This window comes from Drosophila santomea, unplaced genomic scaffold (genome assembly GCF_016746245.2).
Source record: "Drosophila santomea strain STO CAGO 1482 unplaced genomic scaffold, Prin_Dsan_1.1 Segkk79_quiver_pilon_misjoin1_scaf, whole genome shotgun sequence".
Taxonomy (NCBI): Eukaryota; Metazoa; Arthropoda; class Insecta; order Diptera; family Drosophilidae; genus Drosophila; species Drosophila santomea.
The window spans coordinates 524,565-548,869 of record NW_025319012.1 but is presented as its reverse complement, the minus strand read 5'-3'; the positions used below and the strand labels follow the sequence as shown (position 1 = coordinate 548,869).

The following is a 24,305-nucleotide window of genomic DNA, read 5'->3' as shown; positions in this document are numbered from 1 at the left end:
AATCTTTAAATTATGTTATTAATTACCTACTTAGTAAAGTTCTAGTAATAATTAAAGGCACAGTAAACTTTCATGATCTAATACTCTACCATAGTATATAGAAGTATACAGCATTGACAGATACTCCTGGCACAAAAATTCGTTTTTCATGTTAATCCAAATTCAGTCTGTTTAACAAAATTATATCTATATTATATTATTAAAAAATAACTAAACTATGATCATTTAGAGCACTTTTTCCTATGGTATCTATGATTTAGTCATCAGCTTATTTATATACGCATACGGTTATCTGGTCAAAATCATAATACCATCATAATAGAAAACAATCGTCGCCATGTACAGCGAATCATTTTTTGTAGGCGTGTCTTCGGCCTTGTTTTTCTTCGCTTTTATATTTTGCATTAAAGTGTTCCTTCCACATTGCACAAATCATCTTTCTGTGACAAGAAAATCTTTGTCAATGTTTATTGTCTATCGTAGAGCATCCTGGCCAGCTGCATGTTGAATGTTTCTGCGAGTGCTCCATAAGATATTGCCGGTATGTGAGCCATCTGTACCTGCCCGAATCTCAATCTCCGCGATTGCCCCAACCCAAAACCTACTTTCCCCACCTCCTAGCCAGATTTTAGCCTTGTTTCTGTAGCGTCGATTGCAGCCACAATTGGAGTATAAGTAAGCCGCAGAAGCGAGCTTACCAGCCAGTCGAGATTCGGTGTTTGTTTCTGCGATTGCATAACTGACACTCAAATTTTTGCTTTTTGCAGTGCTGCAACGATAAAGAAATGAACTCAAACATATTTCTGGGCACAGCAGAGAACGGCCTGCGGCACGATAAGATTGTTATACTTGATGCTGGAGCACAGTACGGCAAGGTGAGCTTAAAACCAACAGTAGTTTAAACCTCTTCTTAAAATTTTCCGATTTCTCCTTAGGTTATCGACCGTAAGGTACGCGAACTCCTCGTTGAGTCGGATATCCTTCCACTGGACACCCCAGCGGCTACGATACGCAACAATGGCTATCGAGGCATCATCATCTCCGGGGGACCCAACTCAGTCTACGCAGAGGATGCACCCAGCTATGATCCCGATCTGTTCAAGCTAAAGATACCTATGCTGGGCATCTGCTACGGCATGCAGTTAATAAACAAAGAGTTCGGAGGCACAGTGCTCAAGAAGGATGTGCGAGAGGATGGCCAACAAAATATCGAGATTGAGACCTCGTGTCCGCTCTTTAGGTGAGCCTGGAAATAATGAATCCCATAATAAGCAGCATCAAGAAAGTGCTTAAGTTGAAATGGGTTTATCTAAGCGCTGATACAATGCTGCCAGAACAATTTTAAAGCCAAGAACAGTTTAGTTTAGAGCAGTTTATAAACTGATCTACACGTGGCATAACATATTATTTATAATTACACTTTATTATACTAATCCTACCTGTAACTAAATAACAACATTTTCGTTTTCTGAAGTCGCCTCAGTCGCACACAGTCGGTGCTGTTAACCCACGGTGATAGCGTTGAGAGAGTAGGCGATAATCTGAAGATTGGTGGCTGGTCCACAAACCGCATTGTGACAGCTATTTACAATGAAGTACTCCGCATCTACGGCGTCCAGTTCCATCCTGAGGTGGACCTCACTATCAATGGCAAACAGATGCTATCGAACTTTCTGTACGAAATCTGCGAACTGACGCCCAACTTTACCATGGGTAGTCGAAAGGAGGAGTGCATACGCTACATCCGCGAGAAAGTGGGCAATAATAAAGTTTTGGTGAGTTTAGGAAATTACATTTTGATATAAGACATGAATATTTAAATGTACATTTTACAGCTACTGGTCAGCGGCGGCGTGGATTCGAGTGTCTGTGCAGCTTTGCTCCGCCGTGCTTTGTACCCTAATCAGATAATTGCCGTACATGTAGATAATGGTATGGCAGTAGTTAAGATTTGGGAAATTTGCTAATATATATATTTTCTAAGAATAGAATTTTAAATTACCGATTATTAATTTAGGCCGAATTTATATAATTCGTATTTTAAATGATATATCTATTTTTAATTAAATCTTTACTCCTAGGTTTCATGCGCAAAAACGAAAGTGAAAAGGTGGAGCGTTCACTGCGCGATATTGGCATCGATTTAATTGTCCGAAAAGAAGGCTACACGTTCCTTAAAGGCACTACGCAAGTCAAGAGGCCCGGACAGTACTCCGTGGTGGAAACGCCTATGTTATGTCAGACTTATAATCCGGAGGAGAAACGCAAGATAATTGGTGATATATTCGTCAAAGTGACCAACGATGTAGTAGCCGAATTGAAACTAAAGCCCGAGGAAGTTATGTTGGCTCAGGGAACCCTCCGACCAGATCTAATCGAGTCCGCCTCGAACATGGTGAGCACGAATGCAGAAACAATCAAAACGCACCACAATGACACGGATCTGATCAGGTAAAAACCAATGGGTGAACGTCCCTTTCTAGTTTTAGTGCTTACCTTTTTTTTAATTTCTTTAGAGAGCTTCGTAGCGCAGGACGTGTGGTTGAGCCGCTGTGTGACTTTCATAAGGATGAAGTGCGCGACTTAGGCAACGATCTTGGACTGCCCCAAGAGCTTGTGGAGAGACAACCCTTCCCAGGTCCTGGCCTGGCAATCCGCGTTCTCTGCGCCGAGGAGGCATACATGGAGAAGGACTACTCAGAGACTCAGGCATGTTAAAAATAAACAACTGTCAAAGTTATTTTAATAAATAAATTTTTTATTTGTAGGTTATTATACGCGTGATTGTAGACTACAAGAATAAACTGCAGAAGAACCATGCTCTAATCAACCGCGTAACAGGGACCACGAGCGAGTCAGAACAGAAAGACCTATTGCGTATCTCTGCGAACTCGCAGATTCAGGCAACTTTGCTGCCCATCCGCTCCGTGGGCGTGCAAGGTGATAAACGGTCATACAGCTACGTAGTAGGTCTATCAACGAGCCAGGAGCCCAACTGGCAGGACCTTCTCTTCCTGGCTAAAATCATACCGCGCATACTGCACAACGTGAACAGGGTGTGCTACATTTTTGGCGAGCCCGTGCAGTACCTAGTAACGGATATAACCCACACCACACTGAATACGGTAGTTCTTTCGCAGCTAAGACAAGCGGATGCTATTGCCAATGAAGTAAGTGGATTTAATTTGTCATAGGTAAAAAATGATAATACATTTCATAACCATTTTAGAGCATAATGCAAGCTGGACTATACCGGAAAATCTCTCAGATGCCTGTTGTTCTCATACCCGTGCACTTTGACCGCGATCCCATTAACCGTACACCCTCATGCCTAAGGTCGGTAGTGCTGCGCCCGTTCATAACGAACGACTTTATGACTGGTGTGCCGGCTGAGCCCGGCTCCGTGCAACTGCCATTGCAGGTAAGTTAATGTTCAAACTTTCTGAAAAATTAATATTAAATCTTTATATGCTCACAGGTCCTAAATCAAATTGTTCGCGATATATCCAAACTGGGCGGAATCTCGAGGGTGCTGTACGACTTGACAGCTAAGCCACCGGGCACCACCGAGTGGGAATGATGCGTTCAAATCAAAACTTTCAACAGCCATTTCATAGAAGTAGATGAGACAAAAAATAATCAACCAACCAATAAGCGGCGGGCGCTCGATAGGAGGACAACGACTAATCAATGGACGTTCAGGTGGGATAAAGATTCAACGGTGGATGGATCGAGCCCATCGCAGCTGCTCCTGCCTTTTAAAGAGAAACGTTAAACGAGCAATTCATGAGGCGCAAATATAAAACTGCAACTGCCGCTTCGAAATTAAAAAACAATTCAGGTTCATTATATCGATGATACACGTATGTGTAGTTACTGTGGAATTAAGATCTAAAAACAGATGGTAAACTATTTGCCAATAACACTTATGTACATTTTCATGTTTTGTTCCTTTTGAGAAAAGGAATGTGCCCACAAACCACGTAACAAACAAAAACAATTAATTTACGCATTTTTAGTTATATACATAATGTATATATTAATACATAATAATAAATAATTGCAAAACAACAAGTTCAGAAAATTGTATATTTGCTAGAGAGGAAAGTGTTTTCGTGGCAAAAGGCATAAACAAAAGATTGTAAGAATACGAAACAAAAATATTGTAAGCTAAAATTATGAATTGTTATATAAAACGTCTATATTAAAAAAAAAGGCAAAACCAGAAAAAACACAAATCAATATGATACAAGAAATGTAATAAAATGTTTGCATTGCAGTTTTATTTTAAATATCAGCAAACCAAGGCCTATGGCCTAATTTTTGCTGTTCTTAAGAAATAAGGGCCTTCACTAGTCATTGTTTGAATTTTTTCAAACGCTTCGCGTGAGAGAACCAACTTGCTTTTTTGGTGGTTTCTTAGCTTCTCAAGCGACGCCATCTTTTCTCTAAAAGGTGTAGCTTTGCTTGCTTTTTTGAATATGTCGCAGGTTTTTAGATGGACTTGTTTCAAGAGTAGGTCCCGAATTCATGAAGTGCATCGGCTGATAAAAAAAAACATGTTGGAAAAGTTTAAAGTGCTATTGTTGCTTAACTATAAACTTACAATTGTTCCAAGGGGTTTTACCTGTTCTCGGTCAAACATGTGATTTAGAAATAAGAGTTTATCTGAATAAAAAAGTCTGGGCTGCGGCGATTCACCAGAAAACCTCTCACCCTGCTCTTGGATGCGCCCAAGATCAACTTTATAGCGAAGCTTGTGGATCATATGTTTCCAAAACCCAGGTGGGGAGTCCGCTTTCATTTCATTGGCGATCGCGTCCCATATTCGGTCCTTGAGCTCAAAATTGAAGAAATCTTTGTTACACTGATTCCACAAGCATTTGTGATCTTCATACAAGGCGATTAACTTTAATTTAGTCTTGGTGGTTTGCAAGAACTCCGGGCTAGGTGAGAAGGTGACAGGACTCTTTCGCAAAGAAGTGGCGTCAGTGTAGGAGTAGTAGCCTGTACCGGAGTCAAAGGACGTTGTACTTTGTTCCTGACGCTTTAGCTTTGCAACCTGTAGGGCTCGACTTCTCCCCAACGAAAGCTTGTCGGAGAGTGAAAAGAATTTAGTGCTGGAAGCAAAGGAAGTTTTTCTTTGAGCTCTGCGTTTCATAGTCCTAGAATCGGATTTACTAATAATTTCGATTTTATTGACAATTCGACATATGTTCCAAAAGCTAAGGGTGATTAATGAAGTAATCTACCCCAGTAGTTTTTCCAAAACATATTTATCTACTGATCTATCTATCTATTGATATTATGCTTTGGTACAATTGGTACAATTAGGATAATTATGAAGAAAAAACAAAATAGAGGACACGGGATATATTAAGGAGCTTATTGTCCGCTTTTCGTATTAAACTGTTGTTTATTAAATGAAAGAATCAGTTTAATACATATTACTTGAGTTTTATTCGCACAGTTTCATCGTCGAGGCAATTCGTAGAGCATTTGGACAAATTCGAAATGAACAAAAATTGAAGAAAACGCATGCATAGCAAGAATTAAAAATAAAATTGTGTATAATTATATATATAAAACTCTTACAATTTCTCGCTAACGTTCGGTTACATAATTAACTTTTAAAACAGCACACTCGATATACTCAAAATATAATATAAACAATTTGAAAAGAATTGAATAACAATACCATAACTCGATTGCTTCCGTTGTGAGTTTATGTGAGTTCACCTACAGGGAAATGGTTGGGATAAGGGTTCTGGACTGGGGTTTTTAAGTCTGGACCTACTGGGCCATTTACTGGTCCATTTACTGGGCCAGCTCCTTCATGCGGTTAAGAGCGCTGCCGGCCTTGAACCAGCCAATCTGCAGGTCGTTCAGGGTGTGGTTGAGCTTGATCTTCTCGACCTTGTCTCCGTTCTTGATTTCGCAATCTACGGGCTTTCCTGGTGCCAGGGAGTTCAGGTTGAGCAGAGAGATTTTGCTCGTGGGCTGGATCTGTTGGAATACAAATTATGGATAAAAACTTTAGATACAGAAGCCAAGAGTCGCAAACCTTATCGTAATCAGCGGGATTGGCGAAGGTGAGAGGCAGCAGACCCTGTTTCTTCAAGTTGGTCTCGTGGATACGGGCAAAGGACTTGACGATAATGGCACGACCACCAAGGTGACGGGGCTCCAAAGCGGCATGCTCGCGGGACGAACCCTCGCCGTAGTTCTCATCGCCAACGGCCACCCACTTAATGCCATTGGCCTTGTAGTCACGGGCAACATCGGGAACTCCTCCCCAGGAACCGTTGCGCTGGTTCTTGATGTTGTTCATCTCGTTGTTTTCGTAGTTGGTGGCGCCGATAAACATGTTGTTAGAGATGTTATCCAAATGGCCACGGTACTTTAGCCAGGGTCCGGCAGCGGAGATGTGATCAGTGGTGCACTTTCCCTTAACCTTGATCAACACAGTCAGATCGGTCAGATCCTGACCGTTCCATTTGTCAAAGGGCTCCAGCAGCTGCAGACGCGTCGACTTGGGATCGACAGCCACCTTGACTTTCTCGCCACTCTGTGGGATTTCCAAATTGATTTTTAACAAAACTATTAGTCAGTTTCGGAGTTAAATACACTTACGGGTGGTGGAGCAGTGTATGTGTCCTGGCCGGGGTCAAAGCCCTTGGCGGGCAACTCGTCGCCGAAGGGAGCCTTGAGCTTGAACTTCTTGCCATCAGCACCAGTAAGCTCGTCGGTCAGTGGGTTGAAGTCCAATCGACCGGCGATGGACAGAGCGGTGACCAGCTCGGGACTGGTGACGAAACAATGGGTGGCCGGGTTAGCGTCGTTCCTGCCAGTAAAATTTCGGTTGTAGGAAGTGACAATGGTGTTTTTGTCGCCCTTCTTAACGTCCTGACGATCCCACTGTCCAATGCAGGGACCGCAAGCGTTGGCCAGAACGGTGCCGCCGAACTTGTCAAACACCTCAGAGATACCGTCGCGCTCGATGGTAGCACGTATTTGCTCTGATCCAGGAGTAACGTTGAAGGGGATCTTTGACTTAAGGCCATGGCTCATAGCATCCGTGGCGATGCTGGCGCAGCGACCCATGTCCTCATACGAAGAGTTGGTGCAAGAGCCTATAAGACCAACACGGATGTCCATAGGGTAGCCGTTCTTTTTCGAGTTCTCGCCCAGCTTGCTGATGGGATGGCCCAGATCGGGAGTGAATGGTCCATTAACATGGGGCTCCAGGGTGTCTAGGTTGATTTCAATCAGCTCATCGTATTCGCAATTCTTGTCAGCGGACAGAATCTTGCCCTGGTACTTCTGGGCTTCTGCAGCGATGCCAGCACGGCCGGTTGATTTCAGGTAATCACCCATGCGCTGGTTGAAGGGGAACAGAGAGGTGGTAGCTCCGATCTCGGCACCCATGTTGCAGATGGTAGCCATGCCTGTACAAGAGATGGAGTCAACACCCTTGCCGTGATACTCAATGATGGCACCGGTGCCTCCCTTGACGGTCAGGATATCGGCGACCTTCAGGATAACATCCTTGGGCGAGGTCCAACCGCTGATCTTTCCAGTCAAATTGACACCAATCACCTTGGGGCACTTCAGCTCCCAGGGGATGTCGGCCATCACGTCGACGGCATCAGCACCACCAACGCCAATGCACAGGCCACCCAATCCGCCACCGTTGGGAGTGTGTGAGTCAGTACCGATCATCAACAGGCCGGGGAAAGCGTAGTTCTCTAGAATGATCTGGTGGATGATACCGCTGCCTGGCTTCCAGAAGCCCAGCCCGTACTTGGCACAGGTACTGGCCAAGAAATCGTATACTTCCTTGTTCAGATCCTTGGCACGGGCTAAATCCTTGGGTCCTCCAATTTGGGCCTCGATTAAATGATCACAGTGAACAGTGGAGGGCACAGCAACCTTTTTCAGTCCGGAGGAGATAAACTGCAGCAGAGCCATTTGGGCGGTGGCATCCTGCATGGCGACGCGATCGGGACGAAGGCGCAGGTACGAAGTGCCGCGCACGATGTCCTGATTTTCAGGATCGTCCAGATGCGAGTACAGCACCTTCTCGGAGAGAGTCAGTGGGCGGTTCAAGCGCCCGCGCACCACTTCCAGACGCTTGTTTAGCTTCTCGTATGGCAGGTAGACGTCCGAGTCGAACTTGGACAGAGCCACCTTGGAGGCGGTGTAGCAGGAGGCGTGGAACTGGCGTACCATTGTGGCTTCGGACGCAACATGCTTCCCCAGTCGGCAAACCTGGAATGCGGATAGTGTTGAAGTGTTTAATGAAACAATCAAGATTGAGTTATTAGCAAAATGTAATTCTCTGTACAGCCCGCACTCTAGAAGATTTGATTGATTCGATTGGTAGCTTAATTAACACTTGATTATCAAGTCAGAAGGCCTTGTCACTTAAATTAGATTAATTCCTTTATCAAGAAATGTGCAAATCTTAAAAGGCACACCTTCTGGTGTGGGCAATCTTTTTTTATAGACGGTATATTATCAAGAAATGTGCAAACCTTAAAAGGCACATCTTATGCTGTGGGTAACCTTTCAATTGTGTCCTGATCAAAACTGCACGAATGAAGCTGCGGCATAAAGAAGGCCTGTACATTTGGCTTCCGTCAACATTTTTTTTTCGTTGCGAACATTATGGATCTTGCCTATTTAATATGTCTATATTCCTAGTTGAAATACTGCGTTCCAATTTTCCTGTTAGCTTTCTTAGTTTAGCAGCAATACCGACTTCAACTTTAACTGCCAACTGCACAAATAAGCTGCGAGCCACTGTATGTATGTATGTATGTACGGGCATATGTATATGCAAACAAATCGCAACAATTGCAATGACTCTTACATACGTAAAATAGGTCGTTTACTTGTTGGCAGAGTACAGTGAAGCCTTTCTCGAAGTTGGCGTGGAAATACCCCACATGAAGGGCGAAGCTCCTCCAATACGCGTGATACCCAAGTTGAACAGCGGAATCTTTTTACGCTATATTTAGTACGGGCATTATCAAAGTGTACGTAAACCTGTCACAGATAAGACGGTCCTCCGTCCGAAGATATATGTATGCTCTAGAGGGTTTTCGCCTTCTGGTTAAATAACTGGGCCCTGGCGATTATGTAAATGCAAACACCGCCGAAACCCCGCGAATCGCTGTTAATTAATGTGGGCTACCGATTTAGCATGGTACACTGCTGTGTAGAACTGCTGCACTGTATAATCACAAACACTACGAGCTCGGTTACCTAACCACTTCGAATTTACGTTTTTAGGTTAGAAAACGCTGTGCGAAAAATTTGCTTTATTTCGCTGCCCTAATCCTGTGTGTGTAAAAAATGGGCAACGATTTTTAGCAATCTTTCGCGCAGTGCTCTTTCCAATTGTCTTTATCGCAGCTTTGAATTTTGGTTTCCATTCATAGATTATATACATAAACGTATATATGTGCGTGGTTAACTTTTGGGTTGACTGGAGGCACAGGAGCCGCGCTAGAACCTACCTGTGCCTTGGCGCTCATTAATCTCGCAGCCATAGTCGCTGATTAAGGGATACTCGATATAAGCCCGACGAAATTGAAACTGCAGCGAAAGCTTTGAAGCCGTCAAAATTTTCAGCCCTCTCAGCCGGAAGATTTCAAGACAGACTAACTTCTTTACCACGGCGACCAGTGTTTGCAGGCGTCGCGCATACCCGTCAGCGATTTCCCGCCGTCTAGTTTCCCGCCAAATTTGAGACATGAAATACACAAGTGCCGTAGGAAGTCTATTAGTTCAGAAATAAATATATTGGATATTTTATTTTATGGGTTGATAAATCTTAAATACCAGATACACTGAAACAAGTTTCTTAACTTTTTAATATATATATGCTTATATATACCATTTTGCCTACCATAAAAAAAATCAATTTGAAAAGTGCACCAAAATCAACTGTGGTTTTGGTGCTAATGGAATAATTATGGAATTTACCGTTAAACATTATATGATTTTTTTTTTTGCTTTGGCCTTTTTTAGCACTCAGCGCAGACGACCGATGTTTTGCTGCCCAACACTGTCCGTTTGTTTGCGTGGGAGGACGATACTTTCCCACATCTGCGCGAATAATAAATAGGCTCGGCTGTGTAAAATGTTTGACAATGGTCAGTCAGCACTAGTCCTGATCCCCTTGCTATGTCAGAGGGTCGCGCAATGCAAGAGATACCCGGGGAGTACCAGCCAGTGCCCAGAGAACCAGAAGAGCCAACCCCTTTGACCACATCCTGTTGCCGGCGTTCCAATTGCGGTTTTAGGCTTCGGGATGAGCGGAATTTTTTTTTCTGTAATCACGGCTACATCATACCAGTGTTGGTTCTCTTCGTTCTGGTGATGATTGTGCTATTGTTACCTTGGGAGACCTACCGTCGAAACGAGAACGGAAACAGCCCTGTTCCGGTGGAGAAGCCGTTACCATGTCAACTCGAACTGGTGGAGAGCTTGCCGTTAGGGTTGAACTACAGCCAAGGGCAAATCCACCCCCAACTAAGGAGCACCTTTGATTCCTGGCAGCTTCTACTAGGCAGGGCAAAGACCTCGTTGGACATCGTTTCTCCGCATTGGACACTGCGCGGCTTGGACGTCAACGACAGCAGCACCCGGCCTGGAGATCAACTCTTTCAACAGCTACTGTCGAATGGAGATGGCGGCAGACCCAAACTGCGCGTGCGGATTGTGATTAACCGCAGCCAGGATAGCCTGTGGCATGCTGATGCCCGTATCTTAGCTAACTACGGGGCAGCCGATGTCGTGGGCATTAATTTTCTGCATTCTAAGCTCTGGCTAGTGGACGGGGAGCACTTTTACTTGGGCACAGCCAGCATGGACTGGCGGTCGCTCACTCAACGCAAGGAATTAGGTGTGCTGGCCAGGAACTGTCCTCATCTTGCTGAAGATCTGGGCAAGATCTTCAAGGCCTATTGGTACCTGGGCAACAATGAAGTCCCAGAGAAGTGGCCGTGGATGTACCACACCCACATCAATCAAAGAAGACCCTCTTTGCTAAACATTAACAAAAAACATACAATGAGGGCATATTTATCCACTTCGCCACCTGAGTTGATAGCCACTGGAAGGACCCAAGAGCTAGATGCCATTTTAGAAGCTATCGACAAGGCGACTGATGTTATATACCTTTCATTAATGGAATATTCTCCTCGTTTAAGACGCAGTAACAAATTGGAATACTGGCCGGTGATAGACAATGCCTTGCGTAGAGCTGCATTGGAAAGGGGTGTGGCCATTAAGGTGCTTATTTCGTGGTGGAAGTATTCCGATCCCAGTGAGGATCACTTCTTAAGGTCCCTACAGGCGCTCAACAAAATGACGGAGGAAGTGGATATACAAATGGTAATTGGTTTTTAAAATGAACTGGAAGGTTTTTAAAGAAATGCTTTGTTGTTGCAGCGACGATTTGTTGTGCCAACTACTGATGAACTGGAAAAGATTTCCGGCGGAAGAGTTAACTGCAACTCGTACTTAGTCACCGATAGCGTTGCCTTTATTGGAACCTCTAGCTTGTCGGGAGAACATTTCACTTACTCAGCTGGCATTGGATTAGTCCTCCAGGAGATGGGCTTTAACAATAATAGTCTCCGCACAGATTTAATGTCAATTTTTATGCGGGATTGGTTTAGTCCCTATGCCCTGCCACTGAAACCAACTTTGCGAATTTGAATTCCGCATTTAAACCCACCGGCATTTTGCAACACAGCAATCAGCTGTTCATGTCATAACAATCGTCAGACCTAACCTCAAAACCTAAAATAAATTTAAGTTCCACACCATCGAGTTAAAATAAAGCAATCATTTAAGCATGGCCAACAAGCCGACGCGCGATGTAATCGGCATCATCTTCAAGAACTTTTGGAAATCACTTCGACCTCGTCAGTTTCGTGGAAATTACATTGGGGAGGACTATTTCGGGAATAAGTACTACGAAATTCCTGCAAATCCTTCGATTGGAAAGAGGAAGGCTTCCCGGTGGTTTGAACCAGCGGATAAGGAAGCTTTTGACCAGGAGCTGACCGCCGAATGGGAGGCATGGTTACGAGGTCGCCGGGAAGAGCCGCCCACCCGCGAGGAGCTGGTGAAAAATCTTCAGATTATGGACATGAAGAAACGCAATGCCGCCGAACTGAAAGCAACATACGCCAAGGGCAAGGACGACAAGGCACTGCCTAAGCAGGTGGACGGACCTACCATTGGAACCTTTCCGAAATACAAGGAGTATGAGTTTATTCCTGGCAAAGAGCCGCCGGAGAAATAACTATTGTATTTTTTTTTTAATTTAATGTGTAAATATAGTTAAATTGATCTTAAATGTTCTACCATTCATTCAAATCTAAATCTTTAACAATATCCACGGCTCCACCCGCCTCATCGTATTCATCTTCTACTGTTGCTAGCCGGATTTTCTGTTTTTCGGGCTTCTCCTTCTTCTCCTTTTTGGCTTTAGGCTGCTCAACTTCCACCTCACCCTCATCCTGTACATCCTCATCGTCATCATCATCTGATCCCAAATGCAGGCCATCATCGCCTTCATCTTCCGAGTCCGAGGGGAAGAGTTCTACCTCGCCGTTTTCATTCCTCACTGGTACTCCAGTTTTGGCCGGTAGTTTCTTAAGCTTGGGAACATCATAGTCCGCATTAATTTCATCCGTTTGCGCCGCCTGTCGTCGCTTCTTGGTCTCGTGTGTCTTCAGCCAGCTGGCATAGTAGACGTCTAGTGGAGTGCGCTTTAGATGGAGTTGCTGCTCCCAAGCGACGACCGCCTGTGCATCCTTTATGTCAAAGCTGACGCTACTCTTACCACGTTGCTGCTCTATGAAGCGACCGCTCTCCTGAATCTTCTCAAGAAGCTGTTTAAGTTTCCGAGCATAATTAGCATTCCTGCAATCTTTAAGGTACGTTTTGATGGCCATGACAGTGGGCACTACCAAATCGCTAAAGGCCAGTGAGGCGGACTCATGAGCGAGATATTCCAACAGAAGCCCACACACCTGCTCGATTACTTCGTCACGGAAGCCATTTTCCGCCAACTGTCCCTTGTTAAGTCTAAGGACGCAGGTAAACTGCAGTGGCTTCATGGATACCGCCGAGTGCTTGCGGTTAAAGGTGTTGCTCTTTAATACTTCCACAATGAGTGGAAGCACCGGCACATATGTGTTCGTCTCTTTGGACAGAGAAATTAGGGTCTGAAGACAATGGAATCGCAATGGGAAGTACTGAGCGGTGGGTATCAGTCGAATTACTCCGGTGGCAATGGTAACAAGGGGGTAAATCAGCGGCTGCAGCTGTGGTTTATTCGCACTAGCGCCCAGTAGATCCGCCCACAAGCGCAGCGAGTTAATGAATTGCCAGTTGTAAACCGCTTGAAAACTGTCCTTTTTCTTCAGGATCACTGCGTTTCGCAGGTGAATGGCCAACTGACGGATGTAGAGAAAGGCATGTTGATAGCTGACATTTAAATCCAATGCGAACATTTCCACCAGCGAGCGGCGCATAAAGTTGATTCCTGGCAAAGTGTTCGGGGACACGAACTTGGAATTGCGCACGTAGGCCAGGTACATGGCTTTTAGAACGTGGTTCAGCATAGTCGCCTAGAAGATTTATTGGCATTAGCAGGGAGATACAAAAATAAGCTAGTTAAAAGTATTTACCTGCTGTTTCCTGGTTATCTTCAAAATGCAGAGGAAGGCCAGAACTCGAACTGTTTCATCTCCAGTGGACCATAAGACAACCAGGCGCTTTAGTATGGTTTTTCCAAGTGCCGAAAATGGGACCACCATGCCGGACATTTGATGCAGATGCTTCAGCAACACGCCCAAGATATTTGGACTAGACACCTGCTCCACCAGACGAATCAAATCCGTGAGGTAGTAGCGCAAACAGCCGCGCACCTTGACCCACTTTTTGTGCTTGTGCAGCGGTAGGCTGCTGTTGGGTCTAACACCCAGCAATCGAATAATGGCGGGCTGCAGGTGGATTACGCAGAGCTTAATTACTCCATTAAATGCAGCTGCCCCCACTACCTTAAATGCGGCAGCATTAGGCTGGTTCTCCCCTCCGTCTGCTCCGTCGGCAGAGATGCTGGCCAGGGCTGAATTGAAAGCCTGGATAACCTTGCGGACAATGTCAATTGATACGTTAGCCTGGCCCAATTGCTGTTCCCACTGATGCAGCAGGTTGAGCGTGATCTTTTGGATGCCTCCAGCTGCCGCATCATCATCTTCCTCGTTCTCAAAATCACTTTCATCGCTGGCCACCTCCAAATCTTCGCTGGGTTTATGGTACTGCTCGTTATCATCCTCGTCGTCTTTATTTTCCTTAGTCGCTGTGTTTTCATTGTCTTCCTCCCCCTCTTCATCATCATCATCTGTGTCCAGTAGATTAAAATCCAGTAGCTTTTTATCATTCTTTTTCAAGAAATCGTAAAACTCTGGGTCTAAATCTTTTAGCCCTTCAAGCTGCTCCTTGTGGGATCTCTTGGTTCCCTTCTTTGTGGGCATCTCGTTGTTAACTGGGTCGGCCACTTTCTGCTTCGGTTTTCTAGTAATAACTTTCGATTTAGAGGATTTTTGGGGTTTCGTCTTCCTGGAGGCATCCTTTGCGGGCTTCTTTTTCTTTAATTCAGGCTTGGATTTGCCAAGAGTCTTAACTTTTTTCGTCGCCAGCTTCATTTTTCAACGTGCAAACTAAAACAAAAATGCACGTGTGCCGTTCAACGAGGCTGCCACTTCGGTGAATGGTGGGCAGTGTTGCCATTGTGTTGAGAAATTACTATTAATATGCAGCTAAGAAATGAAACAAAAAATAAGCAAGCTTTAACTAAACTATTTATAAGTTACGCTAGTGGTCTTAGCAATTAGTTTGCTTTAGATTTAAATCCGGAGTTAGCTTCATACAAATAAATAAAAATGCAAGTTTCCAAGCATTAAAGTACGTGGTTCGTATATGTAGGTATAATTTAAAGAAAAATCCTTATATTACTGTATAAATATTTGCTAATTATAAATGGAAGCATATAAATCTGTATATGTTGTTTACTACCTATAACGAACGCAATACACTGCGAAAAAAACTGTTGTTCTTAAAAAAAGAAAATCCGCCAAATATCCAGAACTACTGACGGCGTTGTTGTTGTGGGCGACTAGGTACATAAGTCGCAGGCCAATACTAAAACTTCGATGTTTTTCGATAATTTTTAAAATCGATGGTTCCATCGATGTTTTATCACCTCTACAGTCAATTGCATTTGCAATTGCCAATTGCACTTGCTTCGCTTAGTAGTGAAAAATGGCACTCAAGAGCCACATGTACAACGCAATACCCGCCGGCATGGAGTCGGACGAGGAGGAGATGGAGAACCTAATGACCAATCTGAAGATCAAGCGCCTGGAGGACATCACGACAGGTGCTGGAATCGACGGCTGTAACTTTGACGCCACTTTGGACGCAAAGGCGGAAGAGTTTTTCAAGCTTTTTCGCGAGATGTGGAACATGTATAGCAAGAAGAAGTCGCCCCATCTGCGCCAGGAATTTGGAAAGGCTTTAATGGGCCATCAGGATCCTCTACTGCTGGCCCTAAAGATCTTCGCTAACTGCCCCGACAGCAGCAACATCAAGCCGAAGAGTTTGTCCCATTTTGTGCTGGACACGGTATGCAAACTCCACAAAGATTTTCCGCAGCTTGGCGAGGGCTGTGATCCCAACACCAGCATGATAGCCTTTAACTTTGTCAAGACGTCCGGCTTGCTGGCTCTCAACAATGCTGTGATCCATGCCTACAGTCTACGCCAGATCCGCGATTTACTGCTTCCCAAGTTGCGCGAACTCCTGGACAACGGGTTGTACAAAGAGGTAACCCAGTGGTCCATCAGTCTGCAGTTGACGCACGAGTTCGACATGATGGAACTGGCTTTCCCGCTGATTGCAATCGAGAAACTACCACTAGCCGAGGACTATCTGGACTATGCCACACATCAGCGGCTGCCCTTTGTCAAGTTTTTGGATTCGTTGCTGCACAAGGAAAAGCAAGTTATAGAGCTCTGCGAGCATTTTCTCCAGTAAGTATGTAATTAAATGGTCTTAAAATTGAGCTAATTTTATGGTCTCTTTAACCTGCAGTAGGTACAAGAATCTTAAAATCTCTCATCACGTGCTTAGCTATCGGCCTATTGCCAAGATTGTGGCGCGTCTAGCCAAGAAGTATGGTTTCGACGACACTGTCACGCCCAACTATAAGTTCACGAAAACGTGCGGCTATTTGCATTACCTTTACCGCGAGTACGAGAAGGCGCGCATCAACCTGGCCAGTTTCCGGGAGCTGGTGAGCGTCCATGCCTATGACTACGCGCTGCGCACGGACTTCGTAATGTATATGGCCTCGGCTGGAGCTCATTCTGAGGCCATCTATTGGTACAAGGAGTTTAATCTTGATCCGAAAGATTGTCCGCTGGAGATCAAGGCGCAGGTCTTGCAAAATGGCGCTGGAAAATCGGCAGGCTGGGAATCCCCCAGCGAGGACCGCTGCGCCGCAAGTAGATGTGATATGTACCTGACCATGGACCTGCCCGACGAGTGCCTTATCATTGTGGACAAGGCTGAACAGTTCGATCGCATGTTATACCATCTGCAGCAGGAGTGCGTCATATACCTGGATTCTGAATGGATGCAGAGCGTATGCGGAGACAATCAGTTGTGCGTGCTACAGATTGCCACCGGCCACAATGTCTACCTGATCGACTGTCTGGCAAGGGAGAGCCTATGCGAGGAACACTGGCGCTTGCTGGGCGCTAATATCTTCAACAACGTGAACATCCGTAAGGTAGGCTTCTCTATGGTCAGTGATCTCAGTGTATTGCAGCGCTCATTGCCCCTGCATCTGCGCCTTCAAATGCCTCACCACTACTTGGACCTTCGCAGCCTATGGCTGGAGTTGAAAAAGCAGCGCTTCGGCGTTGAGCTACCCTTTGGCAATGTAAACCGGGCAGGAGACGCCCTGACGGATCTCTCATTGGCATGCCTTGGCAAGAAACTGAACAAATCAAACCAGTGTTCAAACTGGGCTAATCGACCACTGCGTCGCGAGCAGATTCTTTATGCCGGTGAGTCGGGGATTGGCTCCTCAGAATCTAGCAAGACTAATTTCTACTTTACTACTTTCCAGCCATGGATGCGCGATGTTTGCTGCTGATCTACAACACGCTCATTGCACGCGTTTCCTCCATACATGTGGCTATCGAAAAGAGCATCGCTAGCAATAACTTTCTCAGGCGGGGTGCCAATTTTAAGTGATTGAGAGGCTGGTCCTTGTTATATTCATGCACCTTTTAAGGGATAGCGATTCTCACGAAAACGACAAAGGCGTTCGCCCAACTTAAATTAAGTCCAAATGTTATATGTAGTTACAAAGAGTATTTAACATATATTTAGTGACTAGCCAGGCAGTTTGTTCACATTTTACAAATCAGAAGAAAAAAATGAATTTTATTACGTTATGATTTCATGCTCACTGTATCTCCTTACTTTAAATACTTACATTATTCCAATTCATAAATACGTGTATTATTTGTATTTTCTGTTATGGCCGTAAAACGAGCCTCTTGTTTACCCTCACGCATAATCAAAACTGAATAAAAGCAATAAATAGGATTGAACAACTGTGGAGTGCTAAAATACTTCAAATAACATTGGGAGAAATAAAATAAATGGAGTCAAACAACGACATTATGTGATTATCCCAGCGGTGTGGCGTACTTGCTATTCCAGTCTCGCTGGAAAACATTTCGCAGATCGCTTCTTAGGGTATTAGTGGACTCGGTCTCAAGGGTTTCACTTAGAACCAGGCCAATGCCAGCGGTGTACGTAAAGTAGTCTCCACTCCAGTTGGAAGTTCCGATGTAAGCCACTCGATCTGTAACCATATACTTGTTGTGATTCACACGACCAAAGGGAATCTTCTCCTGGCTCGCATCAGTCGGCACTATAAATCGACGTATTTGTATATCAATTTTGTCTTCTTTGGAAGCCAAGTCCTGCAGTGACCTGAGATACCGGTCCTCACTAGGGTTGGAGTGCTTCCACCACGAAATTAGGAGCTTCACAGCCACGCCCCGTTCTACAGCAGCCTTTCGCAGAGCGTCGTCGATAAACGGCCAATAGTGGTGATTCTTTTCGTAAATGATCAGTGGATAATAGTCCATAACCGCAATATTTACGTAAGTTATGGCTGTGTTAATAGTGTTAAGGATAGCGTCCAGGTCGTTTGTTCGTCCCGAGGCTGAAAGGGGAGGCGGTGCGCTAGATAGGAAGCCCTCCATAGTAATATTTGTGTTTACACGCAGCTGCATGGGCTGTTCCAAATTGTAGGCGGTATGGTAATTCCAGTCCCAGAAGGGAATGCGAGAACTTTCACTGTTGCCTAGGTACCAGTACTCTCCAAAGATCTTGGCCACATCATTGGTCAGTCTTGGGCAGTTCTGGACTAGCACGCCCATCTCCTTGACTTGGGTCAGGGCCCGCCAATCCATATTGGCGCTCCCCAGATAAAAGTGTTGGTTGTCAACCACCCACAGCTTGGTGTGAAGCACTCCACTGCCAAAGTACTTGGGAAACGAGATGCTCACAACTTCGGCAGCACCAGCGCTGGCTAACAACTTTGTGTTTAAATTGGGTGACACACTAGAGGGTTCGCTCTGGGCAATGCGAATTTTAATCCTGGGCGACCTGCTTCCGCCATTTCCGTTGGCTAAGAGTCTTGCAAAGACATCCTCGCCCAGTCGAGTGCTGTTATCGGACACCCCGGGCGTATCCTCGGCCTTCAGTGTCCAATAGAAGGAAGCTATGTCAAGTGAGGTCTTGGCGCCCTCCAATAACTTCCGCCAAGCTTCGTATGTGCTCAGGAATCGCGGACTGCCGTCGGGATATGTTAGTCCAATGGGTATGGATTCTACCAGTTGTATGTTGCAGTCAAACTTCTCCTGCAGACCATGACCCCTACCCCCTTTGTATTGATGCAGTCGTGGCCGCGGCTGCAGAAAAAGTAATAAGTGGTTTAAATAAAATAAAAAACAAAATATGAAATCTTATATAAAGTATGTACATATGTATGTATATACCTGGAAGTAGGAGCTGCCAAGGAAAAGAAGCATGAACAAGGACACCGTCACCATTTGTCCCGCTTGCTGGCTTGCCGCCGCCCTCTGTCCCTCCCCGGCGTCCTGAACGGGAACAGTGTTCTGGACGCTGCTAGTGGCATTCTCCACATCTGGCTCTTGGTCCTCAAGCTTCTTGTATTCCGGCATGTCTACGAATAGCAAGAACTGCGATTAGCCACAAAAGTTTGCTTATCTTTATCGCTATGGCAGGTGATTGATAAGTTTTCGGTTTTCTTTTTGATCTAGAGCTAGAAAGAATTATAAAGAACTAAACAGATCGGAACTTTAAACAGTTCCCCATTTCCATTCCATTCGTTCCCTTCTCACAGGAATTTCATTCCTTAACTGCGTACTTGCGTATGGGGAAAAGGGTATGTAGTTTTTTCTGTCTTTATGAATATATACACTTTTGACAGAATAAAATTTCTTGAAATAAACAAAATGCATCACAATGTTGGAATTAGAAAATGCCAAATAATAATTAATTAGTTTTGCCAGTCGTTAAACCCCCTTCATGTTTTTAGGTGCGCCCATGCGTTTGTCGTGGCAACGAAACAAAGTCAGCTGTTTTTTTTATCACAGTTTGTTTTTCTCGCAAAAATGCTGCGAAATTCATTGTTTGCAAGCGGGTAATTCTATTTTCGGAACTGCATTTTTATATTACATTATATTTTTGCATTTCAGCAAGCTAAGACATTTGCCAGCAGTGGCTATCGTGCCCAAATTAACAAGGAGCAGCAGCACAGCGAAGCCACTGGATGCTGTCACCCAAAAGGAAGTGCGGCACCATGAGAATCACGCCTCAGAGTGGTGGAATCAAAATGGAACCATGAGTGCCCTACATGCCCTGAATGAGATTAGGTAAGCTATACAGATTGTCCAAAAGGTTTATTGATTAGTCCTTTTCACCTTTCAGGGTTCCCTTCATCAGAGATGGCATAGTTTCGCGTGGCACTGTTAAGCCAGCTTACGTAAATACCACCAAGGTGTTGTTTGGTCAAAATATTCTGGAGGTCGGATGTGGCGGAGGATTGCTCACAGAACACTTGGCGCGCCTTGGTGCGCAGGTGACTGGCATAGATCTTGGCGTGAAGTTAATAGAGGCGGCTCGCGAACACGTAAAATGCTCCAGTCCAGAGCTAGCTAACAGAGTGGTGTACAAAATGGAGCCTGTGGAACAACATGCCAAGACCAATTGCGAATGCTATGATGCGGTGATAGTGTCTGAAGTTCTGGAGCACGTCAACGATAAAGTGGCCCTGCTGGAGGCCAGTGTACGCACCTTAAAGCCTGGAGGATCCATCTTCATCACCAGTCTGAACAAAACTATACCCAGTTGGTTCGGCGGCGTAATCCTTAGCGAGTATGTTCTAGGTCTGGTACCCAGAGGAACGCATCACTGGGACAAAATGATTTCGCCATTGGACGTTCAGCGCATCTTGGATACAAGTAAGTTTATCTGATAAGGCTTTGTAGTCAGAATAGCTGTGGCTACCAACTCCAATACTATTTTTCTTTTGTTCACCTGCAGTGAATTGTGAGACGGTGATGGTAAATGGAAGCACCTACGACTTTTGGAGCAACAACTGGCGCTGGATCAACAACAACCAGATGTGCTACGCCCTGCATGCGGTGAAACAACAACAGCGCGAATACAATTGAATTCGCATTTTTATTTAACTAAGAGCTAAGTCAGTGTGTAAAATCTAAGTAGTAAGCTAATCGTCATCTGATCGTGGTTTCTTAAAGTGTTGCTTTCTAGTGGCATGCGGATTTTCACTATCTTCGCCGATCTTCTTCCTTTTGAAGTCCTTTTTAGTGTTAAACTTTTTGCTCATGCTGCCGGTGACCGTCGGCGCCTTGTTGGCATAATAAGCCTTCACCATGTCTTGGTCGGAGACTTCCTTGGGCTGCTCCGGCCTCGTGCGGCCCTGTTTTTCTGCCAGCTCCTGTTCCATGAGAATTTCCAGGTCCGGGTTCATACCCCGGAAACTGAGGCGTCCGTCTATGAGGCCTGCGCATATCGAGTAGCTGGACTCCACCATAAAATTCGAGGTGGAATTAAGCATCTTCTGGTTGATTTCGTTGGAGTACAGTGCCCTACTCTGCTCATCGTCTGCCTCCTTTTCTACTTTATCTTTTGTGCGCTGCATAAACTTCATGTCCAGGACACCACGCGAAAGTCTTGGTTTTGATTTGGCTGGCATTTTCTTATTATATTTTAACAATAAGGTAGAACGACTTTTCACCTTAAATATAAGTGCGAAAACCTTGGCACGTTTAATTTTTTTCAAAGCAGAATGACCGAACAAAACAAACGGGTATAGCCAGTGCTGCAAAGCGTTTTCTAGCTTAGCTAGAAAACGTGGCGCGCCCTCTTGTTAATCTTTAAAGTAAATACTCAAATTACCTTTAAAACCTAAAACAACCTTTCGTTTTTGCCTATCTTTTAAGTAGTAACAAATATTTAGATATATTTAATACAAATATGGAGAAAGCATCGGAGATCCTAAAAAGAAACAAGAAGGAGTATTATCAGACAATAAATCTTAAGGACTAGCTAACCATGGATATACGAAAAAAATGTAAACATTTTAAGATCAAGTTTGTAATACAAATTTATTTTGCGACCAAGTACAAAACACTGGATAATCTGTGTGACTGCAGACTAATACTAAGTGTAATACTAAGTGAAATACACTGCAGATAAAGATAAATCAAAAACAAGAAAATAAAAAATGTTGTCCTGTTTCAAATATAGTGTTGTACATGTGCGCAAACATCGATAAATCGATTTACTATCGTCGTGGCAGCGTCGCTTTGCCACACTGCGCAGTGCGCACGAAGAATAGAGGGAGAATGAAAAAAATGACATAAATGGCGGAAAGCAAACCTAGCGCCAACATTCGTATTTTCATTTAATTTTCGCTCCAAAGTGCAATTAATTTCAGCTTGTTGATCGCTGCATATCGAGTGCAGCTACACAAAGAGTGACCAGGACGGGAATATAGCTACCTTGACGATTGTGGACCATGTACAAGCGCAAAACCGCGAGTATTGTTAAAAGAGACAGCAGCTTCGCAGCGGGCACCTCCTCCTCGGTTATGATGATGAAGGTGGATTCCGCTGAAACTTCGGTCCGGTCGCAGAGCTACGAGTCCACACCAGTTAGCATGGACACTTCACCAGATCCACCCACGCCAATGAAGTCCCCATCGCATTTACAATCGCAATCGCAGCCTGGACAACAGCGCTCTGTGGGCTCACTGGTCCTGCTCACACAGAAGTTTGTGGATCTCATGAAAGCCAACGATGGCTCCATCGACCTGAAAGCGGTACTATAACAGCTTACCATTAAGTGCTTATCTTTAATATCGTCTTATTTTTCCCTCTGCAGGCAACCAAAATCTTGGACGTGCAGAAGCGCCGAATATATGATATTACCAATGTCTTGGAGGGCATTGGACTAATAGATAAGGGCAGACACTGCTCCCTAGTGCGCTGGCGGTAAGACCTCATTTGCATTTTGCGAACTCTAACTAAAAATTGTAATGACAGAAACAAAATGAGGTGAAGCCTTTCAGCACTTAAAAATACTGTACAAACAGGTGGAATTTACTTTATTATTTTTTAAAGTTTATTCCACTTAAATATTTCATTAAAAATTATTAAACATGTAAATATTCTAGTGGCGGGGGCTTCAACAATGCCAAGGACCAGGAGGACTACGACCTGGCACGTAGCCGGACTAATCACCTAAAAATGGTGGAGGATGACCTAGACAGGCAACTGGAGTATGCACAGCGCAACCTGCGATATGTTATGCAAGATCCCTCGAATAGGTCGTATGCATATGTGACACGTGATGATCTGCTGGACATCTTTGGAGATGATTCCGTATTCACAATACCAAATTATGACGAGGAAGTGGATATCAAGCGAAATCATGTAGGTCTAACCTCCAGCTATGTTCTACAATCTTTTTAAAATCTTCCTTTGTAAAAACTTTTTGATATTGAAGATCATTGAACTACTTTACGTGTTTTTTGATTGGTTTCATCAAAGAAAATGTACATTTTTCTTAAAATAGGTGATTAAAGAAAATATTATTTTTGCAGTACGAGCTGGCCGTGTCGCTGGATAATGGCAGCACAATCGACATTCGCCTGGTGACGAACCAAGGAAAGAGCACCACAAACCCGCACGATGCGGACGGGTTCTTTGACTATCGCCGTCTGGACACGCCTTCACCTTCAACGTCGTCGCACTCGAGCGAGGATAGTAACACTCCAGTATGCACGGGAAACGTGATTACCGACGAGCACGGCTACTCGTGCAATCCCGAGATGAAGGATGAAATGAAACTCTTGGAGAACGAGCTAACGGCGAAGATAATCTTTCAAAATTATCTGTCCGGGCACTCACTGCGCCGATTTTATCCCGATGATCCGAGCCTAGGTTTGTTTAGTTTTCTTGCCATTTTCAAGGAGCCCATGCTTTAATTGATCCTGTTCAATGTTGCAGAAAACCCACCGCTGGTTCAGCTTAATCCGCCGCAGGAAGACTTCAACTTCGCGTTAAAAAGCGATGAAGGTATCTGTGAGCTGTTTGACGTTCAGTGCTCCTAACTGAGGGGCGGGATGTACACCTTAGGACTTTAGCTACACTGCAACTGGCCGCGTGCGTTGTGCAAATATTTATGATTAGTACAATTTTGACTTTTGGTTTCTCTATATCGTCTAGAAATTTTTAATTAGTTTAATACCTTGTAATTTCGTCACACTAACAGCAAAACCAATAAATTCATAAATGCACACATTGTAGGTTGTTTATTTGATTTAAACTCAAGTTGTGTGGGGTTTTATGGGGTTTATTTGACTCAAGCGGAAGTCTTTTGCAATTAGAATGCTCTTGGTACAAATATTTTTTAAGAAATCCATATTTATGTACCTTTCTATTTTAAGTTTATTATTACGGCACAACCAAAACTTTTAAAGATGCGTGTGGGTGGACACATACAAATGATGTCAGAATAATTAATAAGGATTTAACTTGACTCGTAATAATATAGGATTTAAAATTTGTGAA

The 24,305-nt window shown here is 44.3% G+C and overlaps 11 protein-coding genes and 1 non-coding gene across 13 annotated transcripts; 7 read left to right on the top strand and 5 right to left on the bottom strand.

Moving 5' to 3' along the window:
* The first annotated feature begins 767 nt into the window (after positions 1-767).
* On the top strand, positions 768-4,266 carry LOC120457705 (GMP synthase [glutamine-hydrolyzing]). Its single transcript, XM_044006725.1, has 9 exons — positions 768-875; positions 936-1,240; positions 1,475-1,775; positions 1,836-1,932; positions 2,082-2,451; positions 2,517-2,709; positions 2,769-3,170; positions 3,230-3,421; positions 3,479-4,266. The coding sequence occupies exons 1-9, from the start codon at positions 786-788 to the stop codon at positions 3,578-3,580; spliced, it is 2,052 nt and encodes a 683-aa protein (XP_043862660.1). The 5' UTR covers positions 768-785; the 3' UTR covers positions 3,581-4,266.
* LOC120457826 lies at positions 1,269-1,405 on the top strand. The gene has a single exon (XR_005617087.2).
* LOC120457779 lies at positions 4,257-5,293 on the bottom strand. Its single transcript, XM_044006726.1, is given in 3 exon segments — positions 4,257-4,465; positions 4,467-4,544; positions 4,607-5,293. Coding segments are annotated over 3 exon segments (789 nt in total). The 5' UTR covers positions 5,162-5,293; the 3' UTR covers positions 4,257-4,309.
* Positions 5,294-5,552: 259 nt separating this feature from the next.
* Positions 5,553-9,680, bottom strand: LOC120457821 (probable aconitate hydratase, mitochondrial). Its single transcript, XM_044006723.1, has 4 exons — positions 9,525-9,680; positions 6,634-8,271; positions 6,065-6,568; positions 5,553-6,006 (listed from the first exon to the last, which is right to left on the bottom strand). Exons 1-4 carry the CDS (start codon positions 9,555-9,557, stop codon positions 5,818-5,820), a joined length of 2,364 nt encoding a protein of 787 aa, XP_043862658.1. The 5' UTR covers positions 9,558-9,680; the 3' UTR covers positions 5,553-5,817.
* A 380-nt stretch (positions 9,681-10,060) lies between these two features.
* LOC120457822 (5'-3' exonuclease PLD3) lies at positions 10,061-11,900 on the top strand. Its single transcript, XM_039645322.2, has 2 exons — positions 10,061-11,406; positions 11,464-11,900. The coding sequence occupies exons 1-2, from the start codon at positions 10,195-10,197 to the stop codon at positions 11,731-11,733; spliced, it is 1,482 nt and encodes a 493-aa protein (XP_039501256.2). The 5' UTR covers positions 10,061-10,194; the 3' UTR covers positions 11,734-11,900.
* LOC120457823 (NADH dehydrogenase [ubiquinone] 1 alpha subcomplex assembly factor 2) lies at positions 11,843-12,379 on the top strand. The gene has a single exon (XM_039645323.2). It carries the CDS (start codon positions 11,873-11,875, stop codon positions 12,323-12,325), a length of 453 nt encoding a protein of 150 aa, XP_039501257.2. The 5' UTR covers positions 11,843-11,872; the 3' UTR covers positions 12,326-12,379.
* LOC120457820 (nucleolar complex protein 2 homolog) lies at positions 12,289-14,798 on the bottom strand. The gene is made up of 2 exons (XM_039645320.2): positions 13,719-14,798; positions 12,289-13,658 (listed from the first exon to the last, which is right to left on the bottom strand). Exons 1-2 carry the CDS (start codon positions 14,736-14,738, stop codon positions 12,384-12,386), a joined length of 2,295 nt encoding a protein of 764 aa, XP_039501254.2. The 5' UTR covers positions 14,739-14,798; the 3' UTR covers positions 12,289-12,383.
* Positions 14,799-15,290: 492 nt separating this feature from the next.
* LOC120457739 (exonuclease mut-7 homolog) lies at positions 15,291-17,721 on the top strand. The gene is made up of 3 exons (XM_039645238.2): positions 15,291-16,124; positions 16,186-17,165; positions 17,228-17,721. Exons 1-3 carry the CDS (start codon positions 15,355-15,357, stop codon positions 17,353-17,355), a joined length of 1,878 nt encoding a protein of 625 aa, XP_039501172.2. The 5' UTR covers positions 15,291-15,354; the 3' UTR covers positions 17,356-17,721.
* On the bottom strand, positions 17,519-19,485 carry LOC120457740 (5'-3' exonuclease PLD3). Its single transcript, XM_039645239.2, has 2 exons — positions 19,179-19,485; positions 17,519-19,091 (listed from the first exon to the last, which is right to left on the bottom strand). Exons 1-2 carry the CDS (start codon positions 19,362-19,364, stop codon positions 17,796-17,798), a joined length of 1,482 nt encoding a protein of 493 aa, XP_039501173.2. The 5' UTR covers positions 19,365-19,485; the 3' UTR covers positions 17,519-17,795.
* Positions 19,486-19,696: 211 nt separating this feature from the next.
* On the top strand, positions 19,697-21,001 carry LOC120457755 (ubiquinone biosynthesis O-methyltransferase, mitochondrial). 2 transcript variants are annotated; one of them, XM_044006718.1, is made up of 4 exons: positions 19,697-19,846; positions 19,902-20,078; positions 20,149-20,666; positions 20,749-21,001. In XM_044006718.1, the coding sequence occupies exons 1-4, from the start codon at positions 19,818-19,820 to the stop codon at positions 20,877-20,879; spliced, it is 855 nt and encodes a 284-aa protein (XP_043862653.1). In that variant the 5' UTR covers positions 19,697-19,817; the 3' UTR covers positions 20,880-21,001. The 2 variants fall into 2 exon arrangements, with proteins under 2 accessions (XP_043862653.1, XP_043862652.1); XM_044006717.1 differs by having other exon boundaries at positions 19,698-19,846; positions 20,134-20,666.
* LOC120457756 (M-phase phosphoprotein 6) lies at positions 20,871-21,792 on the bottom strand. The gene has a single exon (XM_039645255.2). The coding sequence runs from the start codon at positions 21,422-21,424 to the stop codon at positions 20,936-20,938; it is 489 nt and encodes a 162-aa protein (XP_039501189.2). The 5' UTR covers positions 21,425-21,792; the 3' UTR covers positions 20,871-20,935.
* Positions 21,793-22,057: 265 nt separating this feature from the next.
* LOC120457757 (transcription factor E2F2) lies at positions 22,058-24,031 on the top strand. The gene is made up of 5 exons (XM_044006716.1): positions 22,058-22,552; positions 22,615-22,724; positions 22,907-23,165; positions 23,336-23,675; positions 23,742-24,031. The coding sequence occupies exons 1-5, from the start codon at positions 22,250-22,252 to the stop codon at positions 23,843-23,845; spliced, it is 1,116 nt and encodes a 371-aa protein (XP_043862651.1). The 5' UTR covers positions 22,058-22,249; the 3' UTR covers positions 23,846-24,031.
* Positions 24,032-24,305: the final 274 nt, after the last annotated feature.